Below are 24,096 nucleotides of genomic sequence, written 5' to 3'. Positions count from 1 at the left end.
TATAACAGATCCATGGTTTTACGCTGCACCAAATGTAACTGTGGGGACTTTTATTTTGAAATGCTTCCCTTGCACAGGTGACACCACTTAGTGGATCAGGTCTGGCTCAAGCAAGAGGCACTGATGTGTTTTTAAAGTTAATGTATTGCCAGAAAATAATTTTATCAATACTTTTATTAAATTAGAAGCTTAATTGATTATTACATTTTCCACGAGAAGGGGTTTTCCAAGGCAAAAAAACTCTTCCAGGAAAGAATCCCTGTAAACAAAGTATCAATGAGAAAGACATGGTTTTAGGATTAAACACTTTGGGTAATTAAAAATATCATACGGTAAACTATAGCAGCAGACCTAATAAAACAAACTTTGAGGGAAGTAACTAAAGAAGAAAGATAGTTGGTAGTTGATGGTCATAAAGTACTTTCCTTGTCAAGGTAAGCAATTTCAAACACACTGGAATTGGAATTGATTCTATTGATTTCTCATTGTGCATGGCAGATTGAATGACATCTTTACCTTTGTGTTTGATGTTTTCCAGTATCTGTAGCTCTCACCTGAGGACCATGCCCAGTGAGAAGAGCTGCTCGGGCGTGCGTAAGTGGTTGACCTTCACCACAGGTCTGCTGGAGTGCCTGTGCTTTGCAGGAGCCGTGTTCGGATGGGCCTCTCTCGTTATTGTCCTCAAGACCGAAGGATACTTCACTTCATTCTGTGTGAACACCACAGCGGTCAGAGCCTCGGGACAAAACCGGACAGACGCCAGTGAGAGACTCAACTTCAGCTTCACTGGAGTCAACACTTCACATGTATTGGGTGAGTTTACTATCATCGTTGTTTTGATTTTCAACAAAAAAGCCCACTATTAAATATATTGTTTCTAGCAGAGTGCAGTGAACAACATGAGTACTTTTCGCTTGTGTTCACCATCACGTCCTTTGCATCCAATTTTCTGTCCTTCCCCAGTGGGTTCCTCTTTGACTGGTTGGGCACGGCAGTTGCACGGCTCTGTGCAATGTAAGTCCATTCACAATACAGGAAGTAGCTTAAGTTTGCCTTGTATATCGTAACCCATCTTGTGCTTCACTGTCAAAGTTGAACTGATACAAAATGATGTATTCTTCTCGTTAGATTTCTCTTCACTTTGGGGACATTAATGGTGGCCTTCTCGACACCAGGTAAAAGATGGCAGCCTTTAATCCTCCACATGAATCTATATACAGGTGAATCTATATACAGGTGAATCTATATACAGGTGAATCTATATACAGGTGAATCTATATACAGATGAATCTATATACAGATGAATCTATATACAGGTGAATCTATATACAGGTGAATCTATATACAGGTGAATCTATATACAGGTGAATCTATATACAGGTGAATCTATATACAGGTGAATCTATATATACAGGTGAATCTATATATACAGGTGAATCTATATACAGATGAATCTATATACACATGAATCTATATACAGGTGAATAATCCTTTCTCTCAGCCCTGTCAGTGCTGCTCTTCCCTGCTCTGTCCCTGATGGGCGTCGGAGGCAGGATGTGCCTCATGACAAACATGCAGGTGAGAGGCAGTTTATATTTTACTGATAACTTAATTAGACCAACTTTATTGTCCCCCACAGGGACATTTGTCTCGGGGCTCACTGCCTGCAGCTGCACATTCACTCTGACACTACAATCAGTCGGAGACAACAGCGGTCCTATTATAATGTCACATTGTTCATAGTATATTCTATAAACGGCGCAGTTTAGTAGACTTTATCACAGTAATAAAATAACTCTTAAAGCGATGCAACTCGTTAGATGTTAACTGCCACATTAAATATAAAGTGACATAAGTGTGCCTTTGGTGAGCAGCTTTAGTGCCACATATATTGGCATAAATAACAGTTTATATCCGCTGCTGTCGCATACAATAAGGGAAAGTAACATAGTAAGGACTATAAAATATGCAGGTCAAAATTCAATATCCATATGCTCCTTGATGCCATGAACATAGTGAGTATTTTGTGAAGGTGGGGAACCTGTTTGGTGCACGCCGCTCCACAGTCATCACTGTTTACACTGGAGCTTTTGGGTCGTCCTCTTTACTCTTCCTGATCATAAAGGTGAGATCTGCAGAGCACATTATTGACTGATAATAACAGCTTCTCAGTCTGATGCGGTTTTGTTGTTGTAGTTGTTACATGAAGCTGGTGTCCTGCTGCACACCTCCTTTTTGTTCCTGTCGGCCTGCAGCATCCCGCTGGTTCTCAGGACGTTCTTTCTGCTTCCTCTGAAGAGAATCCCCTACCCACTGCCCGAACACTACACCTATGGGTAACATTAACACGTCCTTGTTTTGCAAGTCTCAAGTCAATGGCCCAAAAGTTCAAAGTCCTATGCTTGGAGTTTCAATATGTATGATTTGTGGTCACAAATGGAGTAGTGAAAAGGGCTATGTTCCGATTTGCTCCAGTAAAATGAAGCACTGAAGAGGGCTTTTTAGGAGAAGCACCAAGCTTCAAGTCATGTCCTGAGTCTTAGTCCACTTGATCAAGTCTTAATTTGTCATCAAAATAGTTGAGTCTGAATCAAAGTCCACACCTCTGCTGAACGCTCAGTGTAACTGCATCGTCTTTATGAGCTGGAGATGGCTCTGGCCTCAGCTGCTAATGTGGTCTTTTTTCCCCTTTATCAGAATAGTCTGTTGTAAATTAAACCCTGCCATGGAACGAATAAAGGCAAACAACAATTCCCAATCAACAGAGTACCAAACTCTATATGAGGACAGCCCAGGTATGCACAGGGAAAGTATTAGATATTCAAACATTGTAGTAAATGATTGTTTTATTCATTTTTATTCTATTGTCAGAAATGAGTTTCCGTGAGTGTCTGCGGTCCAGTTTCTTCTACTGGCACTTGCTTTGGTTGTCTGTGATACAGCTGAGGCATTACCTGTTCATTGGCACTCTAAACCCAATGCTGCAGAGGTTCACTGGAGAGGACCAAAACGTCGGTATGCACGATAGACTTTGTCTCCATTCGATCGCTGTGTGTTGTACAGCCTTTTCTTGTGTTGCAGTGAGCCGATACAGCAATGCATTTGCTATAACTCAGCTGTGTGCTGTGATGTTTGCGCCCTGGAACGGCTTCGTCATGGACAAACACCGGGCCAAACTAAAAGCTGATGGTAACGGTCTCGCCTTCATTACAGAACAAAATGATGCTTAAGTCAGTTGTGCTGTCAGGAGTGTGTTTTGCAGGACTGAGCGAGAGCGAGGCCGACCTGCGGGCTGTGATGCTGTCGCTCACCTTGACGTCTCTGTTGTGTGTGCTGTTTTCTGTTTGTGCCATGATCCCCATCCTGCCACTCCAGTACTTCACCTTCTTCCTGCAGGTTTTAAACAGAGCTTTTTACACAGGCAGTGACGCAGCCTTTATCCAGGTCATGTGAGTGCATTTCAACAACGGTTTGGGAGGAATATTGATCAAATGATTTGTAAAGACATTTTTGTTTAACGTTTGTGGACTATAGACATCTTGTTGTAGGCCTATTGGTAGATATTTGTGAAGAGTTAGACCGATGTAGCACAGGTTGTAATAATGACACTGGTTTGCATGTTATCAATGAATCATTACAATTTTCTAGTGATAGTCCACAAGTAGTTAGTTACTACATTTAAAAAGTCAATGTCTTGTTTTGGTCGTCGATATAGATATTTGATTTGAATTTAACTCTGATTTCTCCCCCCGGTGGTCAGTTTCCCATCATGTCACTTTGGTAAACTGTATGGCCTCATCAAAGGTCTGTCGGCGCTGCTGTCTCTGCTGCAGTACCCCTGTTTTATCCTGGTGGAGGACATCCTGAATGGGGACCCGTTATATGCAAGTGCATCCCAATAGAACAGTCTTTAAAATGCAATAATTTAGTTTGTATGATGATGTATTTTCATTTGCAGGTCAACATTGGTCTCACATTACTCGTCCTGGTGACCTTCATCCACCCTGTGTCTGTATACGTTTACTGTCAAAGTCTCGCTTTAAAACGAAAGCAAAGAAAAGTCAACACTGTTTCATGTTAGTTATAAATGTCTGTGTACTGTATTAAAAAAAAAAGCGATAATTATCAAATGTGTTTTATTTGCATTGGCTGATCAATAAATAAAATGTCATGTCAAATTTATGAATCTATCAAACCATCAGCTTTCAGAAAAAGGTATTTGTATAGAAAACGAGTAAAGATAGTACAACCTAACAATCCACACTAAAACACTCAAAGTCCAAGTGTTTGTACAATCTGAAACTGCACAATTAAACAAAGCACAATGAATAAACTAGGGCTAGAAAAGATTTTAGCTTTATTGAATTACATTTACCAGAGCATTTTTTGCTACTTTAAAAATCAAAGAATCTCTAGTTATGGGTAAAATACAAAATACGTACAAAAGCACAATATAACAAGTATAGCAAAACAAAATACCAAGGCCGATTCTCTACCAAGAGATACCTTCATGACCTATATCATTGATTATGTACAAGATATTTTTCACATTCATATACCTCAATCATGTGTGAATTTATAGTTTTATACAATTTGTCTAAAAGCATTGGTGGTTTTTAAGTTCCTCTACGTCTCCAAAGCCCCTTCCACAGGTTGAGCACTGAAGAGTCGCCCTCTCATTGCTGTGAATGAGCTGATGTCTTTTTAAATACTCCACACGACTAAATTTCTTTCCACATGCGTCGCACTCGTATGGCCGCTCGCCTGTGTGAATCCGTTGGTGGCGTTCCAAGTTTCCTAAACGGCTGAAGCTGCGTCCGCACTGAGGGCAGCGGTGAGGCCGCTCTCCAGTGTGCACCAGCTGGTGGCGCTCTAGAGAGCGCGAGTGTGTGAAGCGCTTCCCACAGATCTCACAGGCATGAGGCCGATCTGTGGCTTGGGAGCACTCATGAGTCTTTAGGGCCCAAGCGTGGTTAAACGTGATTCCACACAACGCACAAAGAAAACCATGCTCATCCGAAAGGCCTTCTACAGGAGCGCCCTCTAGTGGGCAGGGGTGTTCCTCCAGCTCATGTTCTGAGTGGAAGCCGCCTCCACACTGCGGACAGAAGTGAACCACCTCTCCTGTTCCACTTTCAGCGCCTCCAGACTCGCCCACACTGGCAGGAGCAGAGAGGTGCGGAGGCGGCTCTGAATGCCCCTGCTCACTCGCACAGTCTTCAGACATTACCACTGTCGAGTCGACCTCTCTGACCCACCCAGACGCACCCTCTTCAGCTTCTACCTCTCCCGCACCAAGTTCCACCTTCACCCGAATCTGTCCAAACTGGTCCTCTCTCTGAAGAGTGGGTGGCTCAAGGTCAAGCTCCTCCTCCTGCTCCAGGCCGTCTAATCCAATGTATTTGGGGGCAACACTGCTGTGTTCGGCTTTAGGTTCAGGACTTATTTGGTGAGAAGGCTTCATGGCGGCCTGTTCACGACTCTTCTCAGCTCTCAGAGCAGATTCCAAGCCTCGGAGTTCGTCTGCTGTCATCCCTCCCACCGAGCGCTCAGAATTCAAAGGTCGACTAGAAACATTTCCTAAAAACCCAAGAGGCACCCATTGTAAGCAAATATTATTCACTAACTAAATCAATTAAATGCAATGTGTACCTTCACAATGAGAAATGTGATTGTTCTGTTTGGGCAGGTCCATTTTCAGAGCCTCTTTAATAAGCTGAATGGAGGCTGGCTGAAAACCCTCCGCTGCTGCCAACTGAGGAGAGACATAAATGCCTTAAAACATGCAGAGAAAAATGGGCTGGAGATACAGAAATATACTAGATAATGCAATTCATTTCCTGTTTGTCTTTTAAAGTCTGAATTAATTTTGACTTTACCATCTTTGTTACAAGACTGAAAACTACTGCAGGTTAAATTTTGTATTCCTTTCAATCTGTACTGAGCTTGTTGCTGGGCACTGCAGTGCTGCTCTGGCATGTTCTCCTCCTACAGCTCCTCCGAGAAGCTCATCTTGCACTCACCTCCCCTTTGATGTTGGCCGTCTCCTCCCCCTCTCCGCTGAGGTTGCCTTCGTCCTCCTCCACTACTCCTTCCTCTTCCTCATCGGGGAGTTGCACCAGGAACATCTCCCTGGCCTCGTTCCCCGCTCTCACCACTGCACCTCCGCTTCCTCCCCCACTGTTGCCCGCCTCCCACACACCTCCAGGCCAGTTTTTGCCAAAGGCTGCTGCAACGCCCCTTTTTGACTTGCCTCCTGTGGAGAAAAGTAGAAGAGAGAAAAGAGTGATTTGAGAATAGGGAGATCTGAATAATGTGTGGAAGAGTGGAAGAGTGAAAAGTCACAGAAAGACTTTGCTATGTTTGAACAATCAACCACTGCTACCAAATAATTTCTTGAAAAGGATTAATAATGTATCCATTCAAGCAGGAAGATGTAACTGAATGTCAGAAAAACATCAGACCAGAAGAGGACAAGACAGCAGAAAGGACACACCCTATTGTTACACAAAATATTTGTGGTTATTCGAATAACACACACATAGTCCTAGGGATTGTGTAACGATCGCAGTATAACTCTTCAGTAGAATGACAAAATAAATAATTATATCTACTTTGAAAAGTGTTTTTCTCTGGGGCAAATCTAAGTGATGCTAGTAACATATGGACTCTTTATTCACAGGGTTGAAGTTTGTTGTGTGGAAACATTTTGGCTTCCAGAATAAAAACGCCTTTTGGATTTAATCCTTTAAATAAAGTCAAATAATGACCTTTGCAATAGTTCAAATGTTTTTTGTTCATCAATCAGCTTATTTGATATTAATCGCTGTGTCTCTAACCTCTGTATCCTGATCATATCACATTTTTATTTTATATTAGCTTGTGGGTGCTAATGAATCAATACTAAATATATTATACCTTAAAACCCATGACTTACACCCATTAAAACCATCACTATCACTACAATGACTGTGGTGAAAGATGAAACATAAGCTTTGCTGCTGCTAAATGTGGATCCAATGAAAAAAATAAAGAAAATAAAGTAATAATATTAATACATTCCATGAATTACTGTTATTATATATTAGCAGAAAGAACAAAACCAACATTTGTTTAGGGAGCCTAAACGCACCGAGGATAAAGAGAGAAAGGTCTCAGAGACTTGAGACTGGAACACGTGACAGGGAGGACATTTTACGGAGCTGGTAGGAGTAGGAGCTGTGTGCAACGTGATTGGGAGGAGATTGAGAGGAGCAGAAGGGAGGGAGGGCGCGGGGGAGGGAGAGGAGCCAAGCAGGAAGGGAGGGAGGGTTATGGAGGAAGCAGAGGAGCCACGCAGAAAGGAAAGGAGAAGATGGGGGAGGGAGGGCCCAGAGGAGTGAGCGCACTGATGCAGCAGGAGGCCAAGGACAGAGGGAGCAGAAGGAGGAGGAGACAGATGGCTCCCCACCAAATGAATACAAAAAGAAAGGATGAAATGAGAAACCTTTGTTTATGTAATGCATCATAGAACACTGATTTACAAAGAAACAACAACCGTGTGCATAAAAACAGGTTAAATGATCGGGATGCCATTGGAGATAATCGGTTTTCGACATTTAGGCTCATCAAAATACTTACTAGCAAGTTCGGATTTGCGTTTCTGTCGACCTGCGGTTCCGTCGGCTGCCAGCCCAGAGGTGCGGCGGTGGGCAGCCCAGCTCATGCCATATTTCCGCTCGTTTCTCAGCTTGTTCTCTGTGAGTTTTAATCTCACTTTCAGCGCCTCGTTCTCGTTCCGGTTCAGGGACAGCTCCACCAGGTAGTCGTTCACCGTGTCCTGGAAGAGTTTGGAGATCTCGCACACGGACGCCCGGATGAGACTGTCCATCACCGCCGTCAGGTGAGTCTCGAACGCTGTCACCGTTTCCCCCATCATCATCTTCATTACAGTCGTAAGAAGTCGATCCTGGAAAGAGTGAGCAACATTTTGATTGAAATGGATGAAAAAAAGTCTACTGATTATTTTTGAACACTTGCTGTAATCACGTTTGTTGAGTGGTTATCCATTGGAAATTAAGGTATTACCGTGCCTTGATCATGAACAATGTTAATCTCAGTGCATTTATACATTACACAAATTATTCTCCACTCTTAAAGCAACCATTGACACTATTTACACTAGCCAGACACAAGATAAGGCGCCATTTAGACTCAATCAGGTGAACGTATGAGCATTATTATACAAAACAGTATATTTCACTGCTCTTCACTCACACTGTGCATGCCTGAACTGCAAAGTTAACAACAATTATTGATCGTGTGGAAGACGAGGCACTTCCACACATCCTCTTTCCTGTTGGGAAGTGGTCGAGCTAGCCGCCATGCTAACAATATTATCATAACTCACCGTTTACGAGGACACGCCGAGGATGGACGTAAACCGAAACGACCCGACGGTGGATACGAGACTTCGAGATGAGCCCGTGGACTGTTTGACGAGCCGGAGTCCCCCTCGACAATGGAAACTTGCCCGCTCTCTCCACCGAAGCCACCACACTGTTTTCCTTCTCTCGCCTCTCGGCTCAAGATGCGATGGAGAGTTCTGCGCATGCTCAGTTAACTACCCGCTCACCGTGCTGACTCGCGCTAGGGCTCGCGCCAGGACTCGCGCACACTCGGCTCTGTAATGGATATATTTTTATACTGACAGATAAGTATTATTGCGAGAGTAAAAGGTCCAAAAAGTACCAATAACTGCCTGAGTAGTTTCCGGACGAAACATATACACACATTTTAATTTTGTTATGTAATTGGATGGAGAAACATTAATTAATGCACAAAATCCATTATTTTCAAAGTATAAAACAAATTATTTGTGTTTTGTTCAACCACGGACATACTTTATAACAAGGATAAGGAAATTGAAAATGTGACCTCAACATTTTTGTATAATTTATCAGTATCCCTTAAAAACTGAGTGGAAGGCAGGCAAAAAGGCCTACTTATAGACATACATTAAACCATTAGTCTTACATTGTGATATGAAACATTTTATGATATATTTGTTATGATATAATCACTAAGGTCATTTTATCTCATAGGGATTCCTCTACTCAGTTCTACTACAATATATTAAATACATTTTTATATTGCAATCGTCCTAGTTATGTCAATGATCCATAACCAATATGATATATTAGTAGGATTATCATTAAATTGTCAAAGAAAATGCTTACATACTTAATACTTCTTTCTGTGAACAATAGGGGGCAGTAATGCACACTCATTGCTCCTAATCTGCTCTTCTACAGCAGAAGCAGAGTGAGACTTTGGTCTTTTGTGTCTGTCATTTATCTCTCGTGTAAAATCTAAAATCTCCAAAAGCAGGAATCATGCCGATGTTTGTGATCAACACAAATGTTGCCAGAGGTGATGTTCCAGATGCTCTTCTGTCAGAGGCGACGGAGGAGCTGGCCAAAGCCATGGGAAAACCTGCTCAGGTACGACCCTTTTAATACAATCTCAAGTCTTATTTACCTTTAGTCTGCTCTTCTAGTTCAGTACTGTTCTTACATGAATAACAATCAAGCCATATAGTGATGATAGAGTTTTATTCAGTTTCCATCTACTGTACTCATGCTTCTGGATGATATTATGTGTATCATTGTGTGTGTTTAAAAGTTGTGTTCTGCATTTCATTCAGTACATCGCTGTGCAAGTCAACCCTGACCAAATGATGAGGTTTGGAAACAAAGGAGATCCCTGTGCCCTTTGCTCGCTCCACAGCATCGGGAAAATCAGCGGTGCCCTTAACAAGCAGTACTCCAAACTTCTGTGTGGACTGCTCGACAAACACCTGGGCATCGCCGCTGAGAGGTGAGAGTTCATCTGAAGGGACGGGACACGAATACTGGAGCTGGTCATCGCGATTGGATCGGGCGTGGGCCATATGTTGAAAGAAATGTACTCGACCCATGTGAGGGCGCTACTATTGTGGTCCTAATTCGTCACCATTCTGAAATGCATGAATTGGCCAGCCTCTGTAAAAGCTGAGTGAGTGACAGGTGGATTCAACCAGTCAGAGTGAAGCGAGGACTTTCATAAGAAGCAGATTGACCGCTTAAAGGCAATGGCAATATTCAAAGTGCACATAAATCGTGATGAAATCAAAGCTGTGACCTGGCTCCAAGAAAGTGTTTGCGGTGACGTCGTACAGCCGGGACTTCGCCATAGCGGCCATTTTAAAAGGGGCACGCGATATATAAAAACCAACACGACTGCATCCTTTTCTATGGCATAATGGGCTACGAATACTTTGATTCTTTAGACGATAACGGCAAACTAAGGCACACGACAAAGCTATAATTTCTTGGTCAGTCAACAGAGCAATGACCTTACAGAGCAATGACCTTACAGAGCAATGACCTTACAGAACAATGACCTTACAGAACAATGACCTTACAGAACAATGACCTTACAGAACAATGACCTAACAGAACGCAGGTTTTTGGCATTTTGGCCTCATAATTCCTGGATTTCCTATGTGCCCCTTTCAAAATGGCGGACTCGGTTGCCACTGCACAAGTTCCCGGATGTGCGAACGCATGTATAGGCCTACATTCTTTGCCATATTGCCCACCCCTAGATGATGTCATTGAGCAATTTTGGCGCATTAACAAATGTTTTATGCTTTCCCCTTCTTTTTCTTCTAGGATTTATATTAACTTTGTAGACATGGATGCCGCCAACGTGGCCTGGAACAACACCACCTTTGGATAAGATAAGAATTGAGACAGAAAATACAGTCACATTCCAGTTTGGTTTAACGATTCATTCTCTGCCGCTTGCATGTTAACATAAGAGCAATCATTAACAGGTTTGGTAAGGAATTGGCAGTAGAAAAGTGCCTGACATTTGTTGGTAGAATTGCACTGACTACAATCAATAAAACAAACCATGATGTAACTCGTGCTCATTTTGTATTTTTTTGTATTTGCATTTTAGAACCTTGTTTCGCTTCCCGGGGACAGTGTGTGTGTGTGTGTGTGTGTGTGTGTGTGTGTGTGTGTGTGTGTGTGTGTGTGTGTGTGTGTGTGTGTGTGTGTGTGTGTGTGTGTGTGTGTGTGTGTGTGTGTGTGTGTGTGTGTGTGTGTGTGTGTGTGTGTGTGTGTGTGTGTGTGTGTGTGTGTGTGTGTGTGTGTGTGTGTGTGTGTGTGATATGGGATGAACATATTCATAACCTAAATATCCATGTGTATTTTTAATAAATTCATGATTTTTACTCCAAAAATCATACCAACATTGGAGGTCAAAAGAAGGGGATGAGTACTCTCTCACGTGGTTTCCTCACCGGGTTAATGAAACTCTAGAGGAACTTGTGATGCCAAAGGATGTCTGAAGGACGTTATGTATGAAGGTTATTTTGTGTTTTTATTACGATTTTTACATCGTATTTTATTTTAAATCGAAACTAGTAAAAATATTCATTGTATATAAATACGATTTTTAATGAATTCGTTTAAAAAATACAAAGTCATACATGTAATTCAATGTAAAAAAAAATCGATGTCAAAAAAATAAATAAAAACGACGATGTAAAAACATTTGTCAAAAATAAAATTCGTAATAAAAACACAAAATACCCTTCATAGTTGCTCCAAATGACCAAACAACGTAATCATAATGAATTGTAGTATGGTTATGCTTGAAGATGGAAAAATAAATGCCCTATATTTGGCATGGATGCTAGTGGAAATCCAAATTGTTTCCTATAATAATGTTTAATTTTTTTTTAGGCCAGGATTTAATTCCGTTATGAAAAAGACAGCAAGAATTATTTCGTTGTCATTAAAACCTAACTCTGTATCTTAATTGTTCGACTTTGTACATTTCTTTACTTAGGGCCTTTCCTACAGTTACAAGATGGCCGCCGGATGCGCCGTGTCAGGTGGTGCCAGGTTACTTCCAGGGCTTTATGCACAGAGGTGGGGCGTACACGCGGTTGCCTCGCTTTCACTCACGCTGAACATGGCGGGCTGAACATGGCGGACTGAAAATAACGGTGTCTGGAATACATCTAATCCTACTGTTTGATTTGTTGGTGTAAAACGTGCGCTGTTGCGAGGTGTGAGCCGTGCAGCTGAAGGCCGCGACTGTCCCTAATCGTGAGTATTTTTAATTGTTGTTATTTACCGGTCGTAGTTGCAGCTGTAAACACCGTGGACTCGCTTTCTGTGATGTTTTTTGAGCGGCAACAACAGTCTTCTCTGAAGCACCAGGTGTTTCCGCTGTTTGTTTCCATGCTCTCTTCATGCCCTGCTGTCTGCTGTTGCTATAGATGCCACTTGTTAATTAGACCTGTCCTTACCTAACGTTATGTCTTACAGTTGCATTGTGTTATTCTCTGACTTATAGTTTTCCACACAAACATGGTGTTTTCATTGTGTGCCTATTTTATTTTTGGTTTCTGAGCTGAATAATGTCTTATTTTATCTAGAAGTATTTGTTTTAATTGAATCTATTTTATGTATGACGTTATAACTTCAATGTGATTTTTTTTTTATTTTTTTATTTTTTTTTATATTATTTACACAGCTGTCAATAAAAGCAGCAGCTCTAGAGCTCCAAGATGACAGACTATCTGTCCAGAGCGTGCAGACTCCAGCTGACCACAGCCATGGAGAACCTGGTCAGGACTGCAGTGGTTGAGATCTCTCAGATCTTTGACAACAGTTTCCATGATCATCAAATGGAGCTGGCACGTAAAGGAGAAGAAATCGCTCATCTCAAAGTGAAGTTACAGCGAGCTGAGATGAAGCTCAGCGACATTTCAATGCACAGTGAAACTGACATGAACACTACTCGAACAAGTCAAAGACAGTCCAAAGAACCTCCTCCTGAAGAATCGACTGTCCCTGAAATGGACATTGGAGGTACGGTGTGCAAATACATAGGCCTAGAATATTGTGTTCTTTTTGTCATTTGGTTCTTACAGCCAATGGCTTTCATTTCTTAATGTCATTTGTTTCATGACAATATTTAACATGTTCTTACATTTCCCTTCTGTGCGTGTGCAGTCCCTGATGACTGGTGTGTTCCACTGGGCTCAGAGATTGTGGTCAAACAAGACAATCCTTGTCCGAGTATTCGACTCAAACAGTTTTCGATTCCTCTGAGGCCCATTTCATTAAAGCACAAGGTAATTAAGGTTTTTTCATGCACATTCAGTGTACTATGTGTGATACATTTTTTTTTTATATATATATATATAGTCTACACTTTTGTATTTTTCATTTGAAGGCTTTTCTGAAGATTGAGGAGCCAAGTCTCGGACCATGTCACACCAGAGACAAAATAGGTTTGTGCTTCGTGATGTTTTTATGATTAATCCAAGTTCTCATATAAACTTACCACACAATACTGAGAGTCTCATTTACGGTCGGTGTATTTATGGGTATTTGGATTTTCTTTTCAGAATTCCGTCTTTAAAAAACAAAAATAGGTTGTTATTTGATTTTAGTTGCAAAATGCAAAAAACAGAAATGTGAAAAATATCAGGCAATTTTGTTTTGATAAGTAAATGCCTGTTTTTTTTATTTATTTTTTTATAGTATTTTAAAATAAGCAAAGATGGAGTGATAGAAACTAAAAAGGGGTTATTTTTCATTTTCTGAACTCCCTTCTGGTCTAGGGAAAGAGGGTAAGGGATCCTGTCTGTGCCATAGAGAGTTAAGATCACAACTTACTTATTTTCTTTTTGCAGTTTAAAGTCAAGAGAGGTGAAACGCTATTATGGTTAATATGAAACTTCCTATAATCTGTCCTTTCCTTCTCTATCTACTGCGTTGTAACAACGAAATTCCCCCATGTGTGGACATTAAAGGATTATCTTATCTTATGACCTCAAATGCATGGAGATGCACCAGACACAGGCCTCAAAGTACACAAGGGAAAGTTCTGTCTCTGCTCTTTGTCCCGTCTGCTCGGCTGCGCCTGTCCTCCTCCAGTGTCAAAGCATTTACAACTTTGCATGTTCTATGTGTCCCCACACGGTTAAAGAGTGGAGACCAGTCCAATTTGCCAAGTGCATTATGTCTGGCGCTGAGTGAGCCTTTAGCCTGGGCTGCTTAACCCTTCTCTAGGGAAGCGCTGTGACATCTGTCCCATACCCCAGTCTGGACGGACCACCACACTGCAGCTCATTCCACCTTCTTCAGAATCAAAATCAGAAAAGGTTTATTGCCATTGTCAATGAAAAGAATTCACAAATATAGGAACTTGCTGTGGTGATACGGTGCAACATAAAACAATGAACTATGATAAAATAACCTATATAAGTCAAAAAGAAAAATGATTAAAATCTGCTATAAGATAAAAAATAAAGATAAGCCATAAAATAAAAATAGGCTTACTATGTACACAAAATGTACAGTTGAATTTACATATGTGGTGCATATGTAGTTCCACTGCTCAACATTTCTCTTCATTCTACTGCTTCTCCTACAACTAAAGAATTCCTTCTTGCTACTACAACCTGTTCTCCGTCTTACGGAGGCATCTGCAAAGGCCTGCAGGGTAGAAAAGCCTGACAGAGTTACAGTGGTGCTCAGAAGTGTAGAGACATTGTCGCACTGGAGCTTTCCAATAGTTTATAGTTTGACAGTAACATCGGTTTGCCACAAATGGCGCTCGCTTCCCCTTGACCAGATTTCAGAAAACAAAATCAAAGAACAACCGTTTTCTTGTATGTTGAGTAAAACTAAACGTACAAATTGTTTTTGAAATAATTCAATTATCTGCATTAAAAGCATCGTATTGGCTTTTGATATTTTGGAATAACATTTTAATTACGACTCAATATTTGATAAATTCACTGACCATTCGGCACCATCCATGAGACCGCCATGTGTAGAAATACAATTGACAATTAATCTTTTTACATTTACATTTTCAGATTTACGTGAACAGAAGACGCAGACACTAAAGCTTGTTCTGAGGAAGATGCATCCGCCTGAAAATTGCAGATTAAAAGATGTACTCCTGAATATTAAACAAGAACCGTCCGACACTGAAGTAGAAGCGTGCGTACTGAGAAAGCGTCCGTCAGGAGAAGTACAGAACACTCCCACATTAAGACCAAAGATGCACAGAATGCAGGACAATGCCTTAGGATATTACCACTGCAAGCTCTGTACAAAGATATTTCACACAGCATTAGGCCTCAGTGTTCACAGTCGTGCACACAAGAAATGCAATGGCTGCAGAAAAATCTTCCCTTTACCAAGTGTTCTTGACCAACATAAGGCTGGATGTAAATATTACAAGAAGTTGATGGAATTATCCATACCATCGCCTGGGGAACAAACAAACTCGTCGAGCATCCAACAAGCCAAAGAAAGTACAACACCTGGCAGGGGGGTTAGTGAAATGTATACTTGTGGAAAATGCATGACGATGGTTGTTTCACGTTCACTACTTTTGAAGCATTCGTGCGAGTCGGAGTGTGAAATTTGCTCAAAAAGATTTAGCAGCCAAGTGAATCTAAATGTCCATAAAGCAAAAGTGCACAAGAAATCCACAGAGAATGAATTGGACTTATCTTGGACCCAACCCTTGGATGAGAGTGAGGATAATCAAGAAATGGGTTTATCTGAAAGTGAAAATACTGTAAAGAAATGTCTCGGTGGGTTTAAATGCTTGCTTTGTCAGAGGGTCTGTACAACAAAGCACAGAGCTCTTAAGCATTATTATTCACACAACAAGGAAACGTACAAATGTGGGTCATGTTCCAAATCATTTACGAACAAATCTGCTTTGAGCAAGCACAGAATAAGCTCTCATGGAATGCGCTTGAAAAGGTACCTAACATGTGTGTGCTCCAAGAGATTTGTGCATAAATACAGGTATAAAAAACACGAGTTGAACTGCCCCGCGGCAACGGCACAAAAAACTTACGAAAAGTCTTGATTTTACTGTGCTGTCATTCTTTAGGCACATCACATTTTTACATTTTTTCAACAATTTTTAAAACACATTTTTAACCTAAACATTATTGGTTGCCTTTTGTAGTTGACCGGAATGTTCTTTCACATGTATAAATGTATAATTCAAATGTTGCAATGTGATCAAAAAATAAATCCCCTCAACTTTTATTATGCCTATGGTTTTTAAACTGCATTGATCTATTAAATATGTGAATCAATAATATAATAGATCCTTCGTTCGTACGTCACTTCCTATGCTACAAGAACGGCTCCACCCCCTTTTGGGTGAGACCAAAAAGTGCCCGTATGACCGACTTATCGCGAGATTTGCGCCATCATCGGCCTGACCTAAACATAACATTAGAGCTGAGTACCAAACAAATGTCTTTACTTCGTTTTTTACTCATCAGATTTACCAAATAACACACCAATAGTTATTTGCAAACTGTTTGAACCATATCTGAGTCTTACGCGATCCATGTTGGCATATTTAAGGTCGCGATTTAGTTAAAGCTGGAAGTAGCATCGTAGCGTCGGCTTAATTCTTTCGCGTGGATAATTCAAACCGAATTGTAGTCCAGACAGAGTTTATCAACGGGCAACATGGAGACTGCGAAGAGTGTTTTCCACGCACAACTAGCTTCCGTAATGGATACTCTGCTCGCAAGCGCCGTGTGCGAGATCGCGAAGATATTTGAAAGCGCCCTGAGCCAACACCAGGCGGCGCTGTTGCAAAGGACGCACGAGGAGGTCTCCATCCTTCGAGGGGAGCTGGAGACGGTGCAAAGAAGATGTGCAGAGAAGAAGTCCACACGGAGCCTGGAGACAGATGATCAGCCAACCTCAGAGAGTGACCACTGTGAGGATCCATCAGGTGGGACGTGGCAGACATAGCATTAGTACTGTTATTGTATTTACTTCAGAAACATGTCATATTGTGTGTTTTGTGTGTGTGCAGATCCAGTCCAGGGACTTTATCGGGACTTTGGTGGAATAAAGGAAGAGCCTCAGAGTCTGGAAGAAGAAGATGCTGATGTAATTTGTTCACTTTTTAGTCATGTGCTTCGTTCTTATTCTAGTACTTTTGCCTTGCATCTTAAAGGCTCATTGTGTATTTTTTCTGGTGAAGGGAATGGGAATGTTATTGCTTTGTCTGGGATTTTACACAGTGTGGCCACAAGCTTATTTATCTTGCTCTATTCTATTACATTTTTATTTGAAAAATAAAATAAATACATAAAAAATGCATTGAAAAACATGCTTTCTTACTGTGAGCGGGATTTCCACAGATCTGACCTGTTATTTGGCTTGACCACCTTTTTGCTAATTAAGAGACAAGTTTAAAGCCATGTATGGAACATTCTTGGCTTACATTTATGTCCATTGTTTGTTTATGTGGTTGATTTTTGATGTTTTGTTGTTCTGTCTTTCCAATGTGGTTTTAAACTGCAAATGGCAAACCAAACTTGAAATTTGAAAGCGATGACAACTTGATGGAGACGAGCTGGCGGCGCACCCTCCACCAGAGAAGTTACACAGTGCACATTTTAAATCAATATTGATCTTTTGCTTTTTTCTTATTTGTTTCAGCAAAATGAATCACAGTCAAAAATGGCATCGGCTCCAATAAAAACAGAACATATCCAGCTGAATCAACAATTTTCTCCGGAGCCGTTATTACCTCCTGTCCAATGCAAGGATGAAAGTAATAGCCTTGACATGGAACATTTTAAAATATTATTATTGTCAAACATAAACGGATGTGTTCTGTCTTTGCAGTGCCGGATTGGGACGAGAGTTGTTACACTGCAGCACAAATACACAAAGAAGCGACCTCTTCTCCTTCTCCTCTGCCCACATCGCCAAAGGTATGTTCTGACACAAGCCAGACAGAGCGATGGGCCCCTGGGTTAAGCTCCACTCAACAGTCTACGATGGAAAACTTTACGGCAAATGAATCCAACTGCCCTGCTCCAATGAACAGACATGCTGAATATGGCGTTGATGAATGTTTAGAAGACATTTTTTTGGAACAAGAACCTGGAAATCTTGCCTCTAGCCATGGCAATGTACAGTCGCCGCAAAGAGGACAAAGTGGACTAACTATAAACATCAAACAAGGTTCAACATTTAGATCCAAGGAGCGACCACAGTCCAACTTCCACACATTTTCACTGCGAAACACGGAGCCTTCGAGCCATTGTCCAGCAGCCAGCGGAGTGAACGGACGGCCACACTCCTGCCCTTACTGCGGGAAGTGCTTTGCGTACCCCTCGCACCAGAGGCGCCACCTCCTCCGTCACACGGGGCTCCGGCTGCACTCGTGCCAGGTCTGCGAGAAGAGCTTCCTCACCTCCTCGGAGCTCACGGTGCACACTCGCACGCACACCGGGGAGCGACCCTTCGGCTGCGGACAGTGCGGGAAACGCTTTGCCCGCAGCGGAAATCTTCGCGCCCACCAGAGGGACGTGCACCTGGGCAAGAGGCCGTTCGCGTGCACCGAATGCGGGAAAAGGTTCGCGCACAAGGGCAACCTGCGAGTGCATAATCACAGAGTGCACCACGGACTACTGACATCTGCCACAAACGCTCACAGGCTCTGATAATGTATCACCATGAAGCATATGATGTCTTATTTATATGGATACATGGAATCTTGTTGATTTACATTGAGACATTAAGATTGTTGTGATGTTTTTTATTGCTTAAATCAGTTTACTAGTGATATAATTTATCTCAAATTCAAATATATATTTATATTGTATTAATTGTTCCAAAAAACAAAATGCAAAACAAACGGGAACGAACAAAGACGGGACCAAAGTAATACAAGTTGGGTAACGTTGAAAATGAGAATTAGAAACAATTAAGAGTCCTATTTTACCCAGTTTTGTAAAATGTTTCCATTTTCAAGTCGAGTTTGTATGTGATTTTGTTTTTTCCCCCTGTTTTGCGTCGATTTGTGGGTTATATGTCGGTTAAGAGATCAGTTTATGTCATCCATCCAGTCCTCGTCAGGTCAGAACAAAATTACCCAAATTTTCCCATCTACTAGATTGGCTGTCCAAATCATTGATGCATTTATATACTTTATATTTTCTAATATTATTCCCCATAAAAGTTCTGATTAATATGCCTTAATAAAGATTTTGGTCAGAGGGTTATAATAGTCATGGCTTTGTTTTATTTCTTGATTATAATAACGTCTTTATTTGTAAATACCTATAAAAGTTTTTTATTTTTACAATCTGGTAAAGGTCTCTTTTGCCTTTCAAATTCAAATATGTTTTAATTGATCAGAATAGAGCAATTTTGCAAAAACATTTTCTTCTGTTATTGTGATGTCGTTTCATTGCCACCAGGCAATGTCAAATTAAAACTTGACAATGCAGTTATTTCATCTCATTCCTTTCAATAGCTTTCTCTCATAAACAATTTCCTTATATTTGTGTGCAGCATTTTAAACTAATATTTCAACCGTATAGTTAATCATTATTGTCCTGAATCATTCTCGCAGATTTTACAGTGTAGACTGGTGGTAATTATACATTCTTAGACCTATTACACTCCCTATTGTACATCATAAATGCTGAAAGGAGCATTTCTTTACATTCCCCTGACGGCTGACCGCTCATGTTTCGGATCATTTAAATATGTTTTAAGCCTGTGACGCGCAGCACTGACCTCCCCCTCCCCCAAAGGTCACCCGTGTCCACCACCTGGGTCTTATTTTCTATTTATAAATCCTAGTTGTCATTTTTAGAAAAGGTCGAAATAAAGCGACAACCTGTGTTTTCACGTGTCTCTGAAATGTGTGTGGTTTTGTTTGTGAATGAAGTGAGCATGTATTATTCATGAGGATGAAACGGAGGGTGGAATCATGACTGAAGTAATCTGCAGACAGTATTACAGTAGTGAGCAACCATCGGGAGGCACAACACCACGCAGGGAATACAATCTCTGCTGCACTTTCTGTTTGTATATATTGTGTAATCTCCTTTATACCATAAGCTGCTTTTCCTGAGAACGGACAAGTGAACAGTTGACCACGCTGTAATGCCTGTGTTGTGCATACAGTCTGCTTCATAAAAGCACAACATTAGCTGTGGTTTATCATTGTCCCGTAAACATGTGACATATTACAGATTAAAAATGGTTTGATTTGATCTTAACGGGTTGAAAATGCACGTAACCTGCAGCTACTAAATTATAGAACCAAGTGTAGTGAATGTCTCCCTTTTAGACTGCTGAATTTCAAAACACAGTGCAGAATATTCTTGGTAAATACAGCACAGATTTGATAAATTACTTTCATTTTCTGTCCGTGGTATGTTTAAGTACACACCTGTGAGATTGAGTGCCTTTGCAGAAGAAAAGGGGGTTCAGTGTCGTCCCAGGGTTAATGTCTACAGAGCCCTTCTCTCCAGAGACAGTGGTTAAATGCATTTTCCCATTACTGTGTTGCACCCCCATCTCTTGTAAAGTGATTATAGCCGTCCACCAGGAACAGTTGATCAATGCTGCTATGATTCGTTAAGTACTTTAAAAAGCTACTAACTAAAATTACGCACAACCAGATGTAACGAACAAACAAGTGCACTGTATTCTGGGCCAGACCTCGCAGTTGCAGTATTGTGTTTGGTTACGATTTCATAGTCTGCCAATTCACACTGCAGTCGGTTCTCACTGTGACGACCAGTGATGAAAAAGCAGATCAGTCGAAAGCTTTGTAAAAGTAATCTATAAATATTGCATAAAATGATTAAATGCTGTTTGAACAATTATGGACTACAGTTGAAATATTATAACAATTGCGAACAGTATTACTTAACCCAAAGTTAAACTATTATTTTTTTTATTGTACAATGAGACTTTTTGAACACATTATAAACTAAATAAATGTCCAAATATGGTGACTGAAGGCTTCTAGATGGATGATAGTTACGTATAAAGTTTATTATGAATTAAATTCTAACACATTGGGATTATTTTTGATTTAATAATGCCAATGTCTATGTTAAAAATGTGGCATTTTACATGTGTTTTGTAGTCTGCATTGTTCAGATAATAATTCCGATGATCGAATTACGAGATGAGTTCCGAGACTAGTTACGATCAGTCGATTACTCGTTGCAATTAATCAAGTAATGGCCGGTAACGGTCCTCCATCAACATAGCAACAAAGCAATTCTAATCAAACATATTACATCTGAATGCATAAATAATAATGATAACAGGGAACATCCAGCCTGCTGAGATCCTCAATACAAATACAATAAATAAAATGTATTATTTAAAGTTCCTTCAAGGCTTTCCCAGGTGTCTTGTTTGTGTGCGCGCGTTCCTCGTTGTGCTGCCGCCGCGGTTGCTACGGCGACGGCGTCTGCGCAGTGGAGTGGGGGCTGGAAAGGATCCGCGCGCGCCACGAGCATCAGGCCAGGTCCATGGCCAGGTCCATGGACCAGGTCATCCACACGGCGCCCGGTGTCGTTTAATCTTGTTTGTTGCATTGGCCATAGACCGTTTCGTCGTTGATTTCCGAACTTTCTGTTATTGTGACGCGAAAATGAAACGTAGTAGTCCCGCGTGCCCTCTTCTTCTCCTCATTATCCCATTTGCCTGTTTCATGAATGTGCTCGATTTTATGTGATCGCTGTGTGTGCGCTCAAATCGATTAAATGTTGAAAAATGTGACTCTTATCGACTTTACAGCTCTTCAAACTTTACGGATGAATGCTTAAAGTTGACATGCAGGTTTCCCAGGAGACGTCAATCAAACTGCGTGCGTTCAACCCATGGATCTATTATAATATCAACCATTCTGGCATGAATTCAAGTCAGAATGAACGCAGGTAGCCCACGTGATTGTCCCTGTGATTTAATTGTGTCTAATGTGACTAATTTCCCCATGTGGGACAATAAAGGAATATCTTATCTTATCTTATCTTATCTTATCTTATCTTAATTGCCCGCTTAATATTGCAGTCACTTGAAACGATAGAGACCTTGAACCTGAGAGAAGTCATTCCTTTTCGCTGCAGAATCCACACAAAGCACGATTCGACGTTCAATGGTAATTTTCTGCCCCGATTTGGGTTGTTGTTCACAGCCCAGAGACGCACCCATCTGCCACACTGACAGTTGAGGCGTGGCACCTGCTGACACGACACACTTCAGTGATCACTAACCTCTGTCTGCGCGAGACGTGACGGAAAAACAGAGACAAGTTGGACAATTGTAGCAGAGATTTCATTTTTGAGACGTGACAATTAATGGGAATATGTCGATGTTTTGTAGACTTATCATCCTAGATTTTAATTGATTTTAAAATAATTCTGTGCAATAGGCAATCACATTTTATAAGTTCAATTATGGGTCCCTTCATTTCTAAAAAATAGTATGCAACTCAATTCAGTTTTAGGTTATATGGGCGTCATTTTTGACCAAATTTGTGCTGAATCGATTGCAATTACAACTAATCGTGAACTAATTTAGTAAGTTAATAATCGTTACCTGGTTTAGTATCCATGGAGTTCAAAACTGGTGCTGAGAAAAGAGGTTTTGTGACTCAGAATGAGCAGAAATTACATTAAAAAGACAATAAACATGCGTCAATTTAGTGTTTTTAATGATAAACCCATTTTGTTGTAAATATACTCCATCAGGATGTCTTCAAGCGGCTTCACTTTAGATTCATTGTGTCAAATTAAGTAAAAATCTACTATTTACAGGCGTTTGGAAGAAACAAATGCAGTAATATAAAGATCAATTGCTATTTATCGATTAGTAAAATAGTCGGAGCCCTCGAAAACATTAGAGCAAGCTCACTTTTATATCTGTGGCTTTTAAAATGAATCACAAAACATCACTAATACATTTTCTCTCTCTCTACCCGTTTTAACTTTGCAAATGGAATACAAATGATTGTGTTTCAAGCATATTAAAGAAGTGAAAAGGCTTTGAAACACATACACAGGGCATGTGAATGATGAACAGCGGCGCTCAGGGGCCTGTGTGGTAAATGTTGCACTGCAGGGGTCAGTTCTAGGGGCAGATATGGTCGGTAGCGTATGGAGCATTGCCCGTGACAGTTAAAGTGGGGGGAGGACAGTGTCTCGGAGTAAAGTGTGGATTTAAAGCCTGGTGGGCCGACAGCCAGCTCCAGAGATGGCACCAACTGTCCCTGGCATCGTCCCAGTCTCTGCTGCGCGTGGACTGAACACTGTCGACTCAAAGTGGCTCTGCACTTGTCTAGAGCGCAGAGAAGTAGATGAATATAGTCAGTGTACAGTATGCGACGTGCAAGGCAAATTAAGGGCGAATTGTTTAAGAAAATATCCTATTCAGCTGTTTTGAACACGTCCAGGAGCATTAACGTTTGAGAAGACTAGGATTTGAAGTGCAAAACAAGAATTGGTTACACTTCAGAAGCAGAACATGTTTGTTGAGGTTTTTACTACAGAATTGGCGGGTTCTATACATGAGAACACAAGAGCGATTGGTTATTTGCAGTGGAAATTACATTACATTAGTCACAATAACTGCAGTCTTTGCATTTTGCTCATTTTGACCAGTCACATTGCAATTCTGACTCGTTTGTGATTATTCTTGCCGCCCATTGATGCAAATTTTAGCCTATTTATGGGATTCAAGCTATGGCAGTGGTCCCCTGACGCCATAGAAATTCAAATTAATGTATTGTATATGTTAATAGGAAAAAGGTCCTCCATAAATCCTACAAATCAACAAGGAATCACTTTTTTCATTACATTAATTTCAAGCTCGATTCTATAGCAAGGGAAAGGCTTGTAATCAGCAAACAAATTCAATACAACAAAACACTATTTGTTATGAGTTAGTTCTAGTTCTGAATGATCAAGATCAAGATCGAATGTTAAATGTATGTAATTTTCTTTCATTATGAAGTCAAGTTTGTCCTTTTTTTCCCCCGGTACAAATGCTAATCTTAAGTGAACTTCCATTATACCAGTTTCCCTTTGTATTTGCACGTCAGCAGTGTTTCAAATGAATCAACTTCTCCTATTATTTAGCCACCATCGAGTAAAGATGTTCTCCTCACTCTCTCTTCCACCCACTCGTCCACGCATCTCCAGTTGGTTCCCATATTTAA

The 24,096-nt window shown here is 40.9% G+C and overlaps 5 protein-coding genes across 6 annotated transcripts; 4 read left to right on the top strand and 1 right to left on the bottom strand.

The window, feature by feature from the left end:
* The first annotated feature begins 416 nt into the window (after nt 1–416).
* Nucleotides 417–3,953, top strand: LOC140354616 (equilibrative nucleobase transporter 1-like). The gene is made up of 12 exons (XM_072439724.1): nt 417–434; nt 539–813; nt 885–1,014; nt 1,129–1,175; nt 1,502–1,578; nt 2,033–2,125; nt 2,197–2,336; nt 2,698–2,795; nt 2,872–3,015; nt 3,082–3,189; nt 3,263–3,449; nt 3,761–3,953. Exons 2-12 carry the CDS (start codon nt 564–566, stop codon nt 3,900–3,902), a joined length of 1,416 nt encoding a protein of 471 aa, XP_072295825.1. The 5' UTR covers nt 417–434; nt 539–563; the 3' UTR covers nt 3,903–3,953.
* A 612-nt stretch (nt 3,954–4,565) lies between these two features.
* On the bottom strand, nt 4,566–8,586 carry LOC140354614 (uncharacterized). Its single transcript, XM_072439722.1, has 5 exons — nt 8,390–8,586; nt 7,621–7,948; nt 6,024–6,256; nt 5,653–5,755; nt 4,566–5,580 (listed from the first exon to the last, which is right to left on the bottom strand). Exons 2-5 carry the CDS (start codon nt 7,925–7,927, stop codon nt 4,598–4,600), a joined length of 1,626 nt encoding a protein of 541 aa, XP_072295823.1. The 5' UTR covers nt 7,928–7,948; nt 8,390–8,586; the 3' UTR covers nt 4,566–4,597.
* A 681-nt stretch (nt 8,587–9,267) lies between these two features.
* mif (macrophage migration inhibitory factor) lies at nt 9,268–10,947 on the top strand. The gene is made up of 3 exons (XM_072433668.1): nt 9,268–9,482; nt 9,686–9,858; nt 10,695–10,947. Exons 1-3 carry the CDS (start codon nt 9,375–9,377, stop codon nt 10,759–10,761), a joined length of 348 nt encoding a protein of 115 aa, XP_072289769.1. The 5' UTR covers nt 9,268–9,374; the 3' UTR covers nt 10,762–10,947.
* A 1,070-nt stretch (nt 10,948–12,017) lies between these two features.
* Nucleotides 12,018–16,103, top strand: LOC140354612 (uncharacterized). 2 transcript variants are annotated; one of them, XM_072439721.1, is made up of 5 exons: nt 12,018–12,146; nt 12,577–12,914; nt 13,059–13,180; nt 13,282–13,339; nt 14,936–16,103. In XM_072439721.1, exons 2-5 carry the CDS (start codon nt 12,611–12,613, stop codon nt 15,946–15,948), a joined length of 1,497 nt encoding a protein of 498 aa, XP_072295822.1. In that variant the 5' UTR covers nt 12,018–12,146; nt 12,577–12,610; the 3' UTR covers nt 15,949–16,103. The 2 variants fall into 2 exon arrangements, with proteins under 2 accessions (XP_072295822.1, XP_072295821.1); XM_072439720.1 differs by having other exon boundaries at nt 12,018–12,150; nt 14,936–16,102.
* Nucleotides 16,104–16,318: 215 nt separating this feature from the next.
* Nucleotides 16,319–19,025, top strand: LOC140347265 (uncharacterized). Its single transcript, XM_072433656.1, has 4 exons — nt 16,319–16,839; nt 16,924–17,000; nt 17,556–17,670; nt 17,745–19,025. The coding sequence occupies exons 1-4, from the start codon at nt 16,569–16,571 to the stop codon at nt 18,566–18,568; spliced, it is 1,287 nt and encodes a 428-aa protein (XP_072289757.1). The 5' UTR covers nt 16,319–16,568; the 3' UTR covers nt 18,569–19,025.
* Nucleotides 19,026–24,096: the final 5,071 nt, after the last annotated feature.

This window comes from Eucyclogobius newberryi, unplaced genomic scaffold (genome assembly GCF_026437365.1).
Source record: "Eucyclogobius newberryi isolate DKJ021-1_F unplaced genomic scaffold, fEucNew1.0.hap1 SCAF_11, whole genome shotgun sequence".
NCBI classification, from domain to species: Eukaryota; Metazoa; Chordata; class Actinopteri; order Gobiiformes; family Gobiidae; genus Eucyclogobius; species Eucyclogobius newberryi.
This window is presented reverse-complemented; position numbering and strand designations above follow the sequence as displayed.

Bases quoted from the DNA above. Each gene is read 5' to 3' on its own strand.
- LOC140347265 (XM_072433656.1), top strand. From the start codon at position 16,569: ATGGAGACTGCGAAGAGTGTTTTCCACGCACAACTAGCTTCCGTAATG. The intron at 17,001-17,555 runs GTAATTTGTTCA...TATTTGTTTCAG, and splicing joins TGGAAGAAGAAGATGCTGAT to CAAAATGAATCACAGTCAAA. The intron at 17,671-17,744 runs GTAATAGCCTTG...CTGTCTTTGCAG, and splicing joins TGTCCAATGCAAGGATGAAA to TGCCGGATTGGGACGAGAGT.
- LOC140354616 (XM_072439724.1), top strand. From the start codon at position 564: ATGCCCAGTGAGAAGAGCTGCTCGGGCGTGCGTAAGTGGTTGACCTTC. The intron at 1,015-1,128 runs GTAAGTCCATTC...TCTTCTCGTTAG, and splicing joins GTTGCACGGCTCTGTGCAAT to ATTTCTCTTCACTTTGGGGA. The intron at 3,190-3,262 runs GTAACGGTCTCG...TGTGTTTTGCAG, and splicing joins GGCCAAACTAAAAGCTGATG to GACTGAGCGAGAGCGAGGCC.
- LOC140354614 (XM_072439722.1), bottom strand. From the start codon at position 7,927: ATGAAGATGATGATGGGGGAAACGGTGACAGCGTTCGAGACTCACCTG. The intron at 6,257-7,620 runs GTAAGTATTTTG...TTTTCTCCACAG, and splicing joins ACGCAAATCCGAACTTGCTA to GAGGCAAGTCAAAAAGGGGC. The intron at 5,581-5,652 runs GTACACATTGCA...TTGGGTTTTTAG, and splicing joins TCACATTTCTCATTGTGAAG to GAAATGTTTCTAGTCGACCT.
- mif (XM_072433668.1), top strand. From the start codon at position 9,375: ATGCCGATGTTTGTGATCAACACAAATGTTGCCAGAGGTGATGTTCCA. The intron at 9,483-9,685 runs GTACGACCCTTT...CATTTCATTCAG, and splicing joins CCATGGGAAAACCTGCTCAG to TACATCGCTGTGCAAGTCAA. The intron at 9,859-10,694 runs GTGAGAGTTCAT...TTTTTCTTCTAG, and splicing joins CTGGGCATCGCCGCTGAGAG to GATTTATATTAACTTTGTAG.
- LOC140354612 (XM_072439721.1), top strand. From the start codon at position 12,611: ATGACAGACTATCTGTCCAGAGCGTGCAGACTCCAGCTGACCACAGCC. The intron at 12,915-13,058 runs GTACGGTGTGCA...GTGCGTGTGCAG, and splicing joins CCCTGAAATGGACATTGGAG to TCCCTGATGACTGGTGTGTT. The intron at 13,181-13,281 runs GTAATTAAGGTT...TTTCATTTGAAG, and splicing joins CCATTTCATTAAAGCACAAG to GCTTTTCTGAAGATTGAGGA.